Source organism: Pediculus humanus, genomic scaffold (assembly GCF_000006295.1).
Source record: "Pediculus humanus corporis 1103172108322 genomic scaffold, whole genome shotgun sequence".
In the NCBI taxonomy this organism is placed as follows: Eukaryota; Metazoa; Arthropoda; class Insecta; order Psocodea; family Pediculidae; genus Pediculus; species Pediculus humanus.
Window position 1 is genome coordinate 605,544 of NW_002987891.1, and position 18,081 is coordinate 623,624.

At 31.2% G+C, this 18,081-nt stretch overlaps 2 protein-coding genes and 1 non-coding gene across 3 annotated transcripts; 2 read left to right on the forward strand and 1 right to left on the reverse strand.

The window, feature by feature from the left end:
- Positions 1–9,140: 9,140 nt before the first annotated feature.
- Phum_PHUM616020 lies at positions 9,141–9,222 on the reverse strand. Its single transcript has one exon. It is a non-coding gene; the product is annotated as a tRNA-Ser (tRNA).
- A 2,457-nt stretch (positions 9,223–11,679) lies between these two features.
- On the forward strand, positions 11,680–13,129 carry Phum_PHUM616030 (uncharacterized protein; the record flags this gene model as incomplete). The annotated part of the gene is made up of 3 exons (XM_002433119.1): positions 11,680–11,748; positions 12,404–12,853; positions 13,061–13,129. The coding sequence occupies 3 exons, from the start codon at positions 11,680–11,682 to the stop codon at positions 13,127–13,129; spliced, it is 588 nt and encodes a 195-aa protein (XP_002433164.1).
- Positions 13,130–14,259: 1,130 nt separating this feature from the next.
- Phum_PHUM616040 (sugar transporter, putative) lies at positions 14,260–16,748 on the forward strand (the record flags this gene model as incomplete). Its single annotated transcript, XM_002433120.1, has 7 exons — positions 14,260–14,346; positions 14,917–15,166; positions 15,252–15,425; positions 15,510–15,644; positions 15,744–15,988; positions 16,058–16,361; positions 16,459–16,748. The coding sequence occupies 7 exons, from the start codon at positions 14,260–14,262 to the stop codon at positions 16,746–16,748; spliced, it is 1,485 nt and encodes a 494-aa protein (XP_002433165.1).
- Positions 16,749–18,081: the final 1,333 nt, after the last annotated feature.

Genomic DNA, 18,081 nt, shown 5'->3' on the forward strand with positions numbered 1-18,081 from the left:
ATGGTCACGGACAAACATCGGGTGACCTTAGGAGAGAGAGAGAGAGAGAGAGAGAGAGAAAAAAAACTTTTCCCCCCCGGCCCCCCCGAGGACGACGAATGTGCTAAAACTTTCAACCAACAACAAACTTAAAAACACTTTTATTCGGGGGCTCGCCATGTTTGGTTTTAAGTGAAAATAAATAAATAACCGCGAGTGGGTTTTTATCATCATTATCATTCTCATCATTATTATTATTATTATTACTATTTTCTCTCGAATGGATAAGCGAAAAACGAGAGAATCTTATTAATAATAATAATAATAATTTCGAATTATCGATTATACATTTTCGTAAGTAAGTTTTCTTCATCTTCTTCTTCTTCCTGTTACTATTATTATTATTATTATTTGAAGTTTATTTTTGTTAAATCAAAATGGCGGCGGCGTCGTCAAAATAAACGCTGCATAAGACAAATTATTTATTTTTTATTAAATTTACAAAACAAAACTTTCGAGAGAGTTTGTTCGTTTGTTTCACAATACGCGCGACTACACGTTACGTCAAATCACAAAAAAATGCGGTTGTTAGTAATAATAATAATAATAATAATAATAATAATAATAATAATAATAATAATAATGATTGAAAACATGACCTACGAGTCCGTAAGATTTATTAAAAAAAAAAAAATTTGACCTTAGCATTAAATTCACAATAAAAAAATTCCGGGGAGAGAGAGTGAGAGAGAGATTCTTTTTTACGATGCAGTTTAATTTAAAAAAAAAAACGCGCGAAAAATCCAAAGCGATTAATAATAATAATAATAATAATAATAATAATAATAATAATAATAATAATAATAATAATAAAATGACAAACGTATAACCGCGACTTTACTTTTCCTCTCGCGCCCGTTTATTTACTTCCGTCGCCGCCGCCATTTTTCTTTTTTTCTCTTATTTTTCAATTTTCCGCGTGAAAATAAGAAAAAAAAAATTCGCAACCCCTCAACGTCGAGACAAGAGGGGGCTCATCACTGTCAAGAAAGGGTTGATTATTGTAATAATATATATATATATATATATATATATATATGATGATGATGGTGATGATGATAATGATAATGATAACAGTTTCAATGGTGAATTTTTTCTTTTTTTTCTTCTTCTTTTCACTTCTTGTTCAACTTCTGTGTTGTTAATAACCGTTATTTTTTTCTCGAGAGAGTGAAAAACGCCGCGGACAAACAAAATAATAATAATAATAATTTTTCTTTTTTTTTTCTTTCCCCTTCCCTTTTCCGGGTTTCGGTTTTTTTTTTTTTTTTTTTCGGAAAAAAATCTACTTAGTGTGAGTGAAAATTTTTTTCTGTTGTCGTGCTTGTTGTTGTTGTTTTTGTCTCTGCTGTTTGTATTGTCGTGTTTCCTGTTGTTGTTGTCTCTGCTGTTTCTGCTGTCGTACTTGTTGTCGTAATCGGAAACGAATTCTCAAAATTACACATTTTTTCCTTTTTTTTTTTGTGTTAATCTCGCATTCCTTGAAAAATTCATTACCCCCTCCCTCCCTCCCCCGACTTAAAAAAAAAAAAATCGATAAAAGCAACACGATAACGCACCGGCTTTTAAAATAATAATAATAATAATAATAATAATAATAATAATAATAATAATAATTAATACTAACATCATTATCATCACCATTGCCGTTTATTTTTTTTTTAAATGCCGAAAACAATAATAATAATAATAAAATTTTTTCGTGTTCGATTTGAAAAAAATTAAATTATCCGACGGGAGGAGGAAGGAAAGGGGAGGTGAGGGAAGGGAAGGGAAGGAGAGGCGAGGTGAGGAAGGGGATTAGATTATTGGCTAAAATTAAGATTAAAAAACTCATTTTGTACGACGTAAAATAAAACCCATTCTAATCTAATCGATTTTCAAAACAACAACAACAACAATAATAATAATAACAACAACAAAGCAACGACAGCGTCAAAAAAAAAAAAAAAAAATTTTTTTTTAACATTATCATTATTTATTTATTTATATTTTTTTTTGTCTTTTTCGCGCGTGATAACAACGCCATTTTAGAACGAAAAGAAAAGAAAGAAAAGAAAAAGAAAGGAAAAGAAAGGAAAATGGTTAAAAATTCTGGAACGATCGACGAACCCCTTTTGGAAAATGTCGAATCATACAAAAAAGGAGAAGAAATTTTGGAGAAAAAAAATGATTACCAACAACAAAAGGTAAGACGATTCACATTAACATTAAAAAAAATATGGCCGCGTTCATAATAATAATAATAATAATAATAAATAAGTCGTAAAAGGAAACCCCCCCTCCCTCCCCCAAACCAAAAAAAAATTAAATTAAATTAAATTAATAAATTTGTTTACTCCCTCTTTCGCTCTTCTTCTTCTTCGCTCTCCAACAGTCAGTCGGTTAGTCAATCAGTCACTCAGTCAATCAATCAGTCAATCAATCAATCAATCAACTTTATTTTTCAGTTAAGTTAATAGGAAAATTTTTTTTTTTTTTTTTGGTTTTTTCGCTTCTTTTTAATTGATAACAAACGTCTACCTGTCTGTCTGATAATGAGAGAAAAAAAAATTGGTTTTAAGTTTAAACTCTTTTTGGTTTGGCGCGTAATTAACCTTGAAATGACGTCTGGAACACCTGGAACGGGGGAATAGACGCCATTTTTTTTTCTTTTGTTTTGGAAAACGCAACAAGAAAATCGAAAGTGAATTAATTGATTATTACAAAAACCTGAAACCTTTTTTTTGTTTTGTTTTTTTAAATTACAATATCAATTATTTAAACTGATAATGATGATGATGATAGTAATAATAGTAGTAGTAATAATAATAATAATAATAATAATAATAATAATAATAATAATGATAAAGTCAAATTTTTAATTTCGACGTCGTTCGTATCGTTCGTAACAACTGGACATAAAATTTCGTCCGGAGAAAAAAGAAATAATAATAATAATAGTAATAATAATAATAGTAGTAATAATAATATTAATAATAATAATAGTAGTAGTAATAATAATAATAATAATAATAATGAAAATTTTAAATTGCATAATTTCAGTGTTAAATTCACGAATTTTAAAAAAGAAATCACTTATGTCCTTTTTTCACTTAAACAAAACCGGCCGATTGGTAAATTATTCGGTCAAGGATAAAAATTAAAACGGTATAAATCCAATTTTAATATTCACGATTTAAAACATGAAAAACGAATCGTTAACATTTTTTTTGATATTCAAATATCATCACGTATTAGAAAAAAGAAAAAAAAAAAGGGGGGTGATAATAATGATGATAATAGAAATAATTTCATGTTATGCCTGAAAAATTTAACATTTTTAAGAAGTCCCTTCCGAAAACGGAAAAATTCCAAAACGACTGGAAAAAACCGATCTGGAAAATTTTCAACTTTTTTAAAAAAATTATTGCGAAAAAATTCGTAACCCGCTCTCACTCTCTCTCTCACTCTTACTCTCTTACTCTCTCTTTCTCTAAAATAGTTTTCTAGATAAATGAATGAAATGAAATGAAAAAAAAAATAATAAAAATTTTGGGTAAAACCGCTTATTTCCATGGAAAAATAATAACAAAGCAATCGAATTAATCGTAATCGCCACCACCACCACCACCACCACCACCACCACCACCACCACCACCACCGCCACCGCCACCACCACCACCACCACCACCGCCACCGCCACCACCACCACCGTCACCGCCACCACTATCATCATCGTCATCGACGCCATAGTCACGTCGTCTTCGTCACATCCAAAATTCATTTGAAAAAAATCAAGCAAAATTCATCGTGATAACCAAACAAAAAAAAAAAAAAAATGTGTAACGAGTACTAAGATTGCATCGATTACGACGTTTACGACGCTTACGACGACGACGACGACGACGACTGTGATAATAATAATAATAATAATAGAGTGGGATCGGCTAAACCGATGAACCAGACTTCGACCGTACGACTTGAATACATATATAAATTGAAATGTAAACCTGAATTCCGTCAGTGGTCGTAACCTATACGCACGCGAGATTTGTTTAACGCAATAATAACAACAAACAACCAACAACCAACAACCGTGGAACAAAAAGTGTGGAAGTTAACCTCGCGTCGCGAAATTCCGTAGCTCATTGATTTGATAGACAAGCCAAGCGAATATATTACAAAAAAACGAACGGTTTAAAGAGGCTCGAGAGTGGTTGGATAGATATACGAGAAAAGATAAAAAGGAAAATAAGACAGATATCGTAAGAAAAAATAGAACGCGAGAAACTCCTTTGAAAAAAAAAAAAATTTTTTTTTTAAAGAGAAAGAGAGATAGAAAAATAGAAAGAGAGAGAGAGAGAGAGAGAGAGAGAGAGAGAGAGAAAGAGAGAAAGAGAGAGGGGAAAAAAATAGAAACATTTTCACGGAGTTTGCGTAGTCAACGTAGAGTCGAAAAATCCGCCGGTTTTCAATTTTTTTTATACGAATCGTATGATGTCAAATAAATAATACACGCATACATACACGCATACATACACGCATACACGCATATTTATTTTTTATTTATTTATTTATTTACGATCGTGCGTGTGTATATATAATAAAAAGTCGTAAAGTTTTTTTTGTTGTTGTTGTGGTCGCCGTCGTTTTGTTTTCGTTTTTTTTTTTTTTTCGTTTTCGTTTTATTATCGATAAGAACGTTCGCGTTCGACGTTCGACGTTCAAAATGCCGAAAAAAGGAATTTTAAGGGATTATTTTGAAGATTTCACCAAAATGGTGACGAGAGAGGTGAGTAGTAAATTTTTTTCTTACAGATCGGTAATTATTACGTCAAATACATTCCTCCCTCCCTCCCCCGCTCATCCCCGTAATATTACGTGCGTGGGTGCGTTAGTGCGTGCGTGCGTGCGAACTCGTTCACGATAACAAATTCACAAAGTAAAGACAAACAAACGAAAAAAATGGAAAAAAAATTGAAATTGCAATTTCATTTTATTAAGGTTAACGACTCTTACAATTGCTTAATCCTTTTAAAATTTTTACCACTGGAAAGTTTTTTTTTTTTCTTTTTTTTTTTTTTCCTCTCATTTGTAAAATAAATAAAATACCTACATTATTATTATTATTATTATTATTATTATTATTATTATTATTATCACCATCATCATCGTAGTCGTCTTATTACCTCTTATCGTTATTACTTTCGCAATTATCGAACCTGGAAATTTTTTTTTTTTTTTTTTTTTTATTTTAATATTCGTTTATACGTACCCACCACACATTTTTTTCCCTCCCCCCTTTCGTTCACTAAGCAAAAAAAATAATAATAATAATAATTTGAAAGAAATTTCTAGAACAATAATCACACTTTCAATGTACTTTTTTGTTTTTTTTTGTCTCTTTTCCTGCAATAAAAAATTGCTGATACAAAAAAAAACCCGGCCTATTAAGAAACGAGCCCAAGACATTGGTTTACGCACTCACGCACTCGCACTCGCACTCGCACTCACGCACACGCACACACCACAAACGTTCGTCTGAACGTTCGAAAAAAAAAAAAAAAATTTAAATCAGGGCAAACGAGACGTAAGCAAAAAAAAAAAAAGAAAAAAAAATCGAACAATAAAAAATATTCCATGTATACGACTCTGTTTTTTTTTTTTTTTTTTTTTTTAATGACATGCATCTACTACCGCTTATTACAATAATAATAATGATAATAATAATAATAATAATAATAATAATAATAATAATAATAATAATATTTTAAATCAACCACATTATTAACATAATTCATGCACGGTTGAGTGACGACATTTCTCTTCTTTCATTCATTCAATCTATCAAATTTAATTAATAATTAATTATTAAACCCCGGGTTTTTTGAATTTGAATTTTTCGCGCCATTTTTCAATTTTGTAGGAAAAAAAAAACACGTGACACACGTAATACAGCACATCCCCTGTATTTTGCGTTTTATGAATGAAAAACGACGAGTACGCACACACACACACCTCCCCAACCGCACGATCGTCAATTACATGTCGTTAAATAATATTAATAATAATAATACTACTAATAATTATAATGATGATGATGATGATGATTATGATGATGATGATGATGATGATGATAAAAAACATGCAAAAACAAAATTTTTTTTTTTTTTTTACGTATTAAAAATTGTAAAATTTAAAATTTGTAGGGGGAAGAGGGGGAGAAAGGGAGGGAAGAGGCGGAGGGGAAAAATGTTTTTTTTTTTTCCAAGTCAAAGGTATATAATTATTTTGAAAAAGTGAAGGTGATCGTCGATCATTATTATTATTATTATCATTATTATTACCTTGCTCCGAACATTTTTTTTTTTTTAATTTTTTTAAATACATATTTATTAATAATAATAATAATAATAATAATAATAATAATAATAAAACAAGTTTTACAAAACAAAAAAAACGAAAGCGAAAATTTAAAAAAAAAAACGCGGGAAAAAATAGCATCGGAAAATCCTAAACTTAAAAAGATGTTAACCCATTCTCGTCAAACGAATACAATTTTTACTTATATAATAATATTAATATTCCGGACAAATTTCTCTCCCTGCTCTCCCCCCTTCTCCCCAACAACAAACAACAACAAAAAATTACGTTTTAAAAAAGATAATTAATTAATTAATTAATTAAAATAACTAAAGGACAAATCGTTATCATTCAAAAAAAAAAAAAAAAAAAACCTTTCACAACGGTCGCGAGTCATTACATTCGTAAAGGTACAACCTCACGAATTGTGGTTATGAATGACAATAATGACAATAATAATAATAATAATAATAATAATAATAATAATAATAATAATAATAATAATAATGATAATAATAATAATAATAATAATAATAATAATGATTTTGCAAGGTTGATTTTAATATATACACACATATATATTTTAATTCTCGAAACGTGAAAATAATTACAATTATTATTTTAATATAAAATCTCTCTAAAAACGAAAAATACAGAAATAGAGACAAATAGAACCACACACGACAGCATTTTCTTTCTGTTTTTAAATGACATTTGACCCCTTTGAAAAAAAAATAATAATAATACTAATAATAATAATAATAATAATAATTTTCGTTTTATCAATTCCACGAGATGAGAACAATCATCTGATTCAATAATTTCTCAATTTAATAATTTCTCGAAAATGTAAAAAAAAAAAAAAAAAAAAAATGGCGGAAAATAAAAAACCCAAAAAAAAAAAAAAACCGAACCGAAAACTTTTTCTTTTCTTCCCCCCCCCCCCCGCCCCTTCATATTAAGATCAAATGTCATCGGTAAAAACGTTACGATGATAAAAAAAAAATTTGATTTTGGAGAGACAATGTCAAGGTCAATTATGATAATCCCTAAATTCATCCATCCATCCATCCATCGATAGATCGATAGATCGATCGATCAATCAATCATTCTTCATTCATAAATTTTTTTTTTTTTTTTTTGTCATCGACGACGACAACACATCTATCTATCTATCTCTTTTCAAAAAAAAAAAAAAAAAATTTATTTAAATGTTACAAACATATTTAATAAAGAAATTAATTGATAATTGATATCGATGGCTCGATCGATCGACGTCATATAATTAAAATAAATTATGATAATTTACATTTAATATTCGATTATCTCGATTATCACTCCCTTAGAAAAAAAAAAAACCACCGCCACCTGCACTTCCGGTTCGTTCAATTTCTAAAAAAAAAAAAAAATAAAACGCGACTGCACCGCCATTCACCATCTTAACCCCCGTCGAAAGATGAACCGTTTCCGGTGATACGACCGACTACTTCCTTTTATTTTATATTCAACCCATTTTTTTTTTTTTTTTTATTTATTCTTTAGGCTTTCCTCGTTATAATTTTACAGGACGCACGCGCACATGTACACACACACACACGCACAAACGGACACAATGAAATATATTGTCGAAGGTCAATTATTGACCTTATTAAATAGAAAGAGAGAGAGAGAGAGAGAAAACGGGTTACCATTTATATTTTATTTTACTTTTTTTTTTCGGTAATGAGAACAAACAAACGAATTGAATGAAATGCCTAATGGTAAATGATAATAATAATGACAATAATAACAATAATAATAATAATAATAATATTTTAAATTATTTCGTGTTCGTCAAATGGGAAAATCATTAGCGGCTGAAAACGTTAGTCGTGATCGTCAATTTGCCCGCTTTTTTTTGGAAATTCCAAATATTTCGAGAACGCGGAAGGTTACAAAACAAAAAAAGTCATAATAATAATAATAATAATAATAATAATAATAATAATAATAATAATAATAATAATAATAATAATAATAAATAAACGAATACAAAGTTTATGCGAATGTTATAATATCACAAACGACCTAAAAAAAAAAATTATAAAAAATTAATTTTTTATTTTTTTTATTTTTTTTTTCACGAACCGACATAAATTATTTATTTAAACAAATAAAAATTTGTTTAAAAAAAATTCAAGTCAATGTCATTTAATTAATAAATAATTAATCGAAATCGTCGATCACGTGACACACAGACAGACAAAAACGCAAAATTATAATAATAATAATAATTAATAAAAAAATTAAAAAAATTTTTTTTAAGTGGGTTTTTTTTTGCACCCGTTCCGTTTGTTATTTATTATTATTATTATTATTATTATTATTAACAACAACAACAAACGATGTGATAATGCGGAAAACAATTAATCATTAAGCGTGGCTAAGAGAGAGAGAAAAAAAAAAAACTTTTTTATTATGTTATTTAGTAAAATGCACGTACTCGTGTTACGGCACGAACCCACCGGTTCGAATACTCATTTTCACGTGCTTGGTACCCACGTAATACGATACAATCATTGATCGATTTCATTTTTTTCTTTTTCTCTTTTTTTTTCGGTAATTTGATACGATGTAAATAATAATAATAATAACTACGACAACGATTTTCCGCTTCTTTATCAAAAAAAAGAAAACGCGTCGGAAAAAGACAAAAAAAAAGAAAAAAAAATTTTTTACGAAAAAAAAAAAACAAAAAAAAACAAAAAAGAATTTTCCGACGAGGATGGGATTCGAACCCACGCGTGCAGAGCACATTGGATTAGCAGTCCAACGCCTTAACCACTCGGCCACCTCGTCCTTGTACCGCATCTCTATAACATTGAATACTTCAACATCCTTGAATAATAATAAACCGGATGAACATCATTTTATTTCGTCGTGCTACGATCTACCGGTCGATTTCGAAAGTTAAAAACATCGTTTAAATTAACCGCCAAATCAATAGACTCCGTCGTTTTAGACTCCGTAACATTTCCTTCCAATTTTTTTTTTTTTTTTTTTTTCGTTAAAACGACTTAAATTATTAATTAAAAATAAATAAATTATTATTATTATTATTATTATTATTATTATTACATATTTAAAATCGATAAAACAACCGCGAATACAAAAAAAAAAAAAAACTCGACGAGTGACGAAAGAAAAATTTCGTAAACATCATCCATTAATTAAATATAACACGTTTCACGTACAAAAAAAATAATAATAATAATAATTTTTCATGAAAATATCTAATCATTTAATGTCGCTAATAATACACAAACGCACACGCACACACGCACACATAAAAAAAATAAAATAAGGGAACATTAGTAAAAAAAAAAAAAAAAAAAAAAAATCCACCACCACCACGAGAAAAAATTACGCAAGAAAATAATTAAAAAAAAAATTATGTAAAAATTATTATTATTATTATTTTCATTCATGTTCAGAAAAAATGTCCTCCATTAATAATAATAATTTTAAACAAATTTATAATATATTTGTAATGTGTGCGTGAGTGTGCGTGTGCGTGTGTGTGCGAGTCGCAAAAATAATAATAATAATTCACGAGAAATAATTAATTTATCAACTCGGACTTGGGACTACTGACTTTTATATTGACCTTTCACCCCCATTTTGTGAAAACTGTTCTTTCCTTTATTTTTTGATCTTCGACCCTTCTCTCGCTCCGTTCAGAAATTTCTTAGCACGCGAAAAAAATTTAAAGGAAAACAAACGTTTGTTTTTTTTTTTTTTTGCGAAGCCATCGCGTTCATCATTTAAAAAGCCAAACGTCGACTGATAATGAAAGAAGCCATTATGTGTGAACGTCTGACGTCTTCCTTTTTTGTTTTTTTTTTTTTTTTTTTTTTTTGATCTCGGCGTATCAAAGAAATGTCGTCGTCTTTTGTGGAAAAATCCCAATGGAATTTAACGACGGTAGTTTTTTTTTTTAATAAATAAAAAACGGGTAATTTCTATCCCGAAATGACGTAAGAGCGGAACGTGCCGTGGGATGTTGTTACACGTGGTGTGTGAGTTGTTCCCACAACTTCATCATCGGGATTCTCCCAAATCCCGATTGTTTTTCTTACTTCCAAATATTTCCAATCATCTGACGAAACAGGTTTTTTTAATCGACTACTTGCTATATCCTTTTCCAAAACAAAAAAAAAAATTCCATCGAAAACTTTTTGAAAATGTCGTCGTCGTCGTAAGTCATCCGACGAACGATTTTTCTTCTTTCTGAATCCGTTTGTGATGATTTGTTCCGAGAACGTAATAACCTCTCAGATGCATTGATAGGAGTTGAGGTCACGGATCCACACAAAATCTTACTTGCTGATTAAATAATAATAATAATAATATTGTGATTTTTACTTACAAAAGCAAAACCATCTTGGATTATCTCCCCCACCTTCACCCTCCCTCCGCCCCCCACGAAATAATATTACGTAATAGTACGCCTTTTTTTCCCCCTCTCATTTACGTCATCGTGCTTTTCACAAATCCCGTAATACCCATTACAATTTACTACTCGTCAAGCCGTTCGTGGATTTTTTTTTTCATCTTAATCAATTTTACATCATTCGAACGGTTCTCCGCGTACACGTCACCCAAAGAAAACAAAGAAATTAAATGATGTAATGCCTATTTATACATACATAAACCAATAAATCCAGAGAGGGAGGGGGGAGGGGTTGGGGGAGGAAAGAGAGGAGGTTGGGGAGAGTCCAAATCACAATAAAAAAAAAAAAAACAAAGTCGCGATCACAAATGGCGAGTGAAAGAATGGCGCAAAACAAATTAATAAAATAACAGCCTTTGGGTTAATAGATTATTAAACATTAGGCTTTTGTCAAAAGCAAAAATAATAATAATAATAATAATAATTATTATTATTATTATTTAATTATCAGTTAAAGTCGTGACCTTTTGGACGCGAGACCATCGTAAAGATGGGTCGTTTTAAAATAATAATAATAATAATAATATATGTTTATTATGATAAGTTTTTGTTTCATCATTGTGTATTGCATTTCAGTAGCGAAGAAGATACGTTCGGTACAATACTATCCGCGAACGCCCGGAAAAATAATAATAAAATTTTATTAATTTAATAAAAAAAAAAAAAAAAAAAAACACGAAGAAACAAGATGAAAATTATGTGAAAGGTATTTTAATTAATCGATTAATCTATCGATCTATCGAACTATCGATTCACAAAACAATTTTTTTTTTTTTTTTTTTTTTTTGGTTTTTATGTTTGTCATGACAAATGATCGAAAATTCGGATATGAAATTAATAAAACCGTTCGGAAAAGACGACGTGATATAAGGGTGCGTTCATGAATTGGTTTTTTTTTCTCTCTATGACGTCACATTTACGAGTATACCTATTTTATTTACACGCGTATTTATACATACATTTAAAAAAAAAAAAAACGCGTGTTCCACGTGGAAAAAAGCGTTTTAAACAATAATAATAATATTAATAACGTATTTATCGATCGATATATCGAATTTTCCATCGATTTATTTATTCTAATATCGAAAATATCCATCCTTATTTCGTTACTTATAAATTAAATAAATAAATAAATATTAAATATCTTTGAAAAAGATAAATTGTTTTAAGGAATAGAAATATATATATATATATATGTTTATTATTAGGCTCACCTATTTCAATAAAAAAAAAAAAAAAAAAATACATCCTAGTTTTTAATATTTAAGGAAAATTTTATCTTAATAATACTCAGTCAGTTATCGATTCTTCATTCTGTTTCTGTTTCTGTTGTCATCAATCAAACTACTACTACTACTACTACTACTACGTACTTGTGTCAAAAGTAAAGAAAAAAAATTTGTTTTTTGTGTGTGTGTGTGTGTGTGTTTTATAGTACTCGCGTATAATCCAACCGAATCGTTCGCCTCCCCCCCCCCAAAAAAAAAGGGGGTAAAAAAAAATTAATTTTTTTTTTTTAAATTTCAGAGCACGACATCCACCGACAGACTTCTCAACAGTAGCACAGGTTCGGGTTTGTCGCAATCGAAAACAGCAATCGGTGCACATGTATTGCATTCGATTCCGCCCAAGACGAGTTCAAAATCCAATCACAGGCCCTATCATCAAACGACAACGTCTACGGTGTCCAAGCACGCAAAATATGATAAAGTCCCGACTCAGGACAACCTGCATCGAACCTACGATATTAATAGTAAAAAATTAGTTTCTAAAGTTCCTAAATTTTACAAAGTTCTACCGCAGACATCCGTGAAAAAAAACGACGACATGGGGATCGACAGCAAGTCACAAATGAAACAAAACATGTCGCAAATATTCAGCATGGAGGAGCCCATCAAACCCAACAAGGATTTGTACGTCAGAACGAGACACGATGAAAGCATTCCGATCAAAGACAGAAATTCCATTTGGCCACAGGTGAGTGAATTTGATTAATTACAATCACCACATTGAACCACGTCCCCCCCCCTCCCCGATCGAAAAATAATCATAATAATGATAAATCTAAAAACATTCTCGATAAGTTTCATTCATTCATTCATTCAAACAAATTCGAAGACAAAAAGGTTACGTAGGAAAGACTTTGAAAGGTTCAAAGTACGTTTTCGAAATTCTATCATGTAGAACGAAAATGATGGTGACGGTCGGTCACCGCCATTACTTACTCCCTCCTCTTTACAGATTTTCCTTTGAGACGACATTACCTGCTTCCACGACTAAAAAAAAAAAAAAAAAAAATCAAAGCTTACGACAACAACAACAACAACAAACAGAGATTTTAAATCGCCATTCACAAGAATGTAATGTGATATAGGATGGTTTAGGCTGACTGACGTGTTTGATTTCATTTTTAAAATCACGACAGAGAGGAGGAGGAGGAGGAGGAGGACTCCTCACATTGTAACTCATTCGTTTGTTTTTAAAGTGTCACGATTTAAATTATTGACGTGTAAATAAGAAAGTTTTTTAAATCCACGAAATTTTTTTTGTTCTAAGTGATGACGTAACCGACGTGAAAAATTTTTTTAATTTAACCGAGTTTCAAGCTTGAACCTTTTCGCTGGTTGTCGTAAAATCGTTGCTACCACCCCCCCCCACCCCCTACCGAATTACACGTGGAAAGAGAAAAAAGAAGAAAATTTATTTAGCAGCAATGAGATTTTTCTTTTTATCTAATCGCGAGTTATGTAGTTTTTTCGTCATTTAATGTTTAAACTGTCCTAATAATCGTCACTATGCGTCATCTTGTTGTTTTCGGCAAAATCACTTCTGCTGCTGCTGCTGCTGCTACCACCACTGCTGTTGTTCCTGCTGCTGCTACGTCGATCCACGTCATAAAAACCCGCGAAAATTTTTTTTTTCTTTTTTTCTTGCGCTCTTCGTGAAATATCACGTTCGATTTTTTTTTAAATAAGTAAAACCAATTTTCCTGAAATATAACCGGAACCGGAAAAAGAAAAATTTTCTTCTTCATCTTCTTTTTCTCGTTTTTCCAAATGCCAAATTTTTTTTTTTTTTTTTTTTTTGCAACAATGTCAGACCTTGTGAGTAAATTATCCGTTTAGTGCAAAAAAACAATTCGAAAAAAAAAAGGCATATATTATTTTTTTTGCGACAAACAATCATCTTCCGGTCTGTGTGTTCTACGTCCTCTATTGACATTCTGAACTTGGCATATTTGGTGGTGGCGTGCCAGATTATGATAATGATAATTCTTAGTAATGAAGAGAATGTCAAAGGATCGATATTAAATAAAAAACATTATTGTCATCGTTCAGTTTTTTCAAGTCTTCCGATCCGTTACCACCAAGTTGTTTTTTAAAATGGTTCGGGTTTTGTTACGAGCGGATACTCACGTGGATTTAAAAATTCCAGAAAATGCTCCGGAAGGAAAATGCTCCAAAGAACAGGTAACCGAACGCTTTTTTTTGATCCTTTTCGAAACCTTTTCTCGATGTTATTTCCGGTACGAAAAAAATCATTTTCACGTGTTGCCAACCTTTTACCAAAAACTCTTCCGATAAATGTTATTCATTCATCACAAAATTCTAGCAGAAGACAAACAGAAAAATCGAAAATGTCCATTTTCAAATCGAAATTTCGTTTTTATCAATTTATTATTATTATTATTATTAATATTATTGATAACAAAATACGAAGGTTGACCATATAATTTTCTTTATTGTCGTTAATAGTTAATAAATTTTGCAAAAAAAAAAAATTCTTATCCCGATTTTTCCCCTTGATCTATCACTCGTTAGACACGTGACAAATTTTTCTATTTTTTTCTTCGGTGATAATAATGATGATAATTATTGAAAATTAATAAAACGTTTTCTTTTTTTTCTTTTGGAATCGTTTTGTATGAGTCCATTGACCCTCCTACGTTTTATATTCCAATCATCAGGTGCAGGAGGTTCCCACACGTGGCACGGCGAAGTTAAATCCATCCGAGGATTTTTTTTTTAAAACATTTTCAGGTTATGGCAGCCGTTTCCGTGTCTTTGGGTTCCATGATTGTGGGCTTTGTCAGCGGGTACACGAGTCCCGCGAGTGTTTCCATGAAAACACTTGAAAGCGAATATTTTCCAGTTAGCGAACAGGCTGTGAGTTGGATCGGTGGCATAATGCCTTTGGCCGCTTTACTCGGAGGTATCGTCGGAGGTCCGTTAATCGATTTTCTAGGACGTAAAACAACCATTCTTCACACCGCCATTCCTTTTATTATTTGTACGTTCACTGATACATTTTTTTTTTTTTTTTTTTTTACAAATTTTTTCTTTTTAATTTAAATTTAATTTTAATTTTTTTTTAGCATCTTTGCTAATTGCGTGCGCTACAAATGTAGCTTACGTGTTAGTAGGGCGAGCCATCGCCGGAATATGTGTCGGAATATTATCTCTTTCGCTACCCGTGTACTTAGGAGAAACCGTACAACCGGAAGTTCGAGGAACGTTAGGACTTTTGCCTACGGCTTTGGGAAACACAGGTGCGTCCCTTTTCTTTTTGTCTATTATCCACCAAGGTGATTGACAAAAACAAAAAACAATGAAAATAAATTTATTCGATTCAGGAATCCTCGTCTGCTTCTTAGCTGGAAAATATTTAAATTGGTGGGAGTTGGCATTTTTAGGAGCAGCAATTCCAATTCCATTCCTTATATTGATGACTATCATTCCGGAAACTCCACGATGGCATTTTTCAAAGGGTAAATAAAATTCGAATCCTTATTTAAAAAAAAAAAACTTTTTTATCGATTTACCAAATATTCATCGATCCAATCAACAAAAATATTATTAATCATCAGGCGATTCGGAAAAAGCGAGAAAATCATTACAAAGACTACGAGGAAAAGAGGCGGATGTGAGTTTTGAATTTCAAGAAATAGAAAGAACAATGGCGGTCAACGAAAAAGAAGGAAGCGAATCAGTATTAAAAGACTTGTTCTCTTCGACCTGCGTCAAACCTCTTTTCATTTTAATCGGACTCATGTTTTTCCAACAAATGTCGGGGATCAACGCCGTTATTTTTTACACCGTTACCATTTTTAAGGTAATTTCAAACGCATTTCAAACCGAAAAACCGATTTGTACAAATTGAAAACGAATAAATAAATTCCAGGATGCTGGAAGTACGATCGATGAAAACCTATGTACCATCATTGTCGGTATCGTTAATTTCATCTCAACGTTTTTGGCCACGGCACTCATTGACAGAGCCGGAAGGAAAATTTTATTGTACATTTCAAACGTTTCCATGATTTTGACACTCGGAACTTTGGGAACTTTTTTTTATTACAAAAATTCCGGTGAAGATGTCACGGACTACGGATGGCTTCCTCTTGCCAGTTTCGTTATTTACGTCGTGGGTTTCTCACTCGGATTCGGTCCCGTTCCCTGGCTCATGATGGGTGAAATTTTACCAGGTATTGCCCATCAATCATTTAAAAACTTATTACGAATCCCCAAAAATCCTCGTCTTCGTATTTGAAATTTTAATTTTTTTTTTTTTTTTTTTTCCAGCCAAAGTCAGAGGATCCGCTGCCAGTCTCACGACGGCATTCAACTGGATGTGCACTTTTATCGTCACGAAAACATTTGCCGACATAATCGCGTCCCTCGGAAACCACGGAGCTTTTTGGATGTTTTGCATCATTTGTTTCGTCGGTTGTTTCTTCGTTTATTTCTTCGTACCCGAAACTCGTGGTAAAAGTTTAGAAGACATCGAGAAAAAATTCGCTTCGACGAAATCCCCCAGACGAAGACGATTGAGCAGCATTGCCAATTTAAAACCCACGCCTTTATCGGCTTGATTATTATCATTATTATTACAATTATTAATGAAAATAACGACGCGTTTATTATATGTAAGTAATCGCAATGCGGGGAGGTAGGGGGAGGGAGGGAGGGGGGAGGTTCAGGTAGTAAAAAAAAAAAAAAAAAAAAAAAAAAACTCCCGAACGCGGAGTATTCGGTTGTGAAGTAAACAGATTGTGATTTCCATACTAAAAAAAAAAAATTTAGTTACCAAAACGCTACTATTTCTACTTCCACTACTATTACTACTACTACTACTACAACTACTCTTACTACTAATACAACTACTACTACAACTATTCTTACTACTACTACTACAACTATTCTTAATACTACTACTACTACTTAGGCAGAGTCTGTGATTGTGTATTTTACAACTCAATATGAATCTCAATTATTATTTTTTTTTTTTTTGTATATTAATCGTAAAAAAAGAAAAAAATGAGAGAATTCAAATAAGAGTCGAAAATATTTTTTATAGCTATATATATATATTATATATTTTTATAATAATATATATTTTTTTACGCGTAGGATTATCGAAAATTGAATCAAAAACGAAAACAATATAGTAATTTTTTTTTAAACGAAATTCATAACCAAATTATTATATACTATTATTATTATTATTATCCACCATTAAACACGACAAGGCTACTTGTCGGAGTTTTTAAGTATTTATCCGAGGTTTCTACCCGATTCCTTAGGGACAAATACTCGAATTTCGGTGGTGCCACTTATTATAAGATAGCACCACATCAATTCTTGAAGGTCTTCCTGAGTCCGTCTTTTTATTCGATGGGAACGATTTGTCTCCTGAACTGGGCTCCAGTGACTAACATCTTTGGAGTGGCCAGGGTCAGAAGCAGTGAAATTCACGTTCTCGTCGAGCTGCCTCAGGTCGACAGTAGAACAGGATTTTGTTTTTGGTTCTTACTTTGTCTTGTTCTCATTTTTTTGCTCTTTTTAAGCCAACAGCACGTGGCGTTCTCAAACGGTCACCCATCCAAGTTTGCACCACGCCCGATGCTGCTTAACTTCGGTGATCGTACGGGAACCGGTGTGACCAGCACGCTATGGCCGTTGGCTTTATTATTATTATTATTATTATTATTATTATTGTTGTTGTTGTTGTTGTTGTTTTTGTTATTTTTGTTATGTCAAACGAATAGACTTGAAATTTCAAAAAAAAAAAATGCCGTTAAAAAGGGTGCCATTAATTAAATTAATTGATTATTATTTTGTAAAAAAAAAAAGTACAACAAAAAAAAATTTCTTTCATTTAATGGTAGCTTTAGATTCGTTATTATTATTATTATTATTTTTACT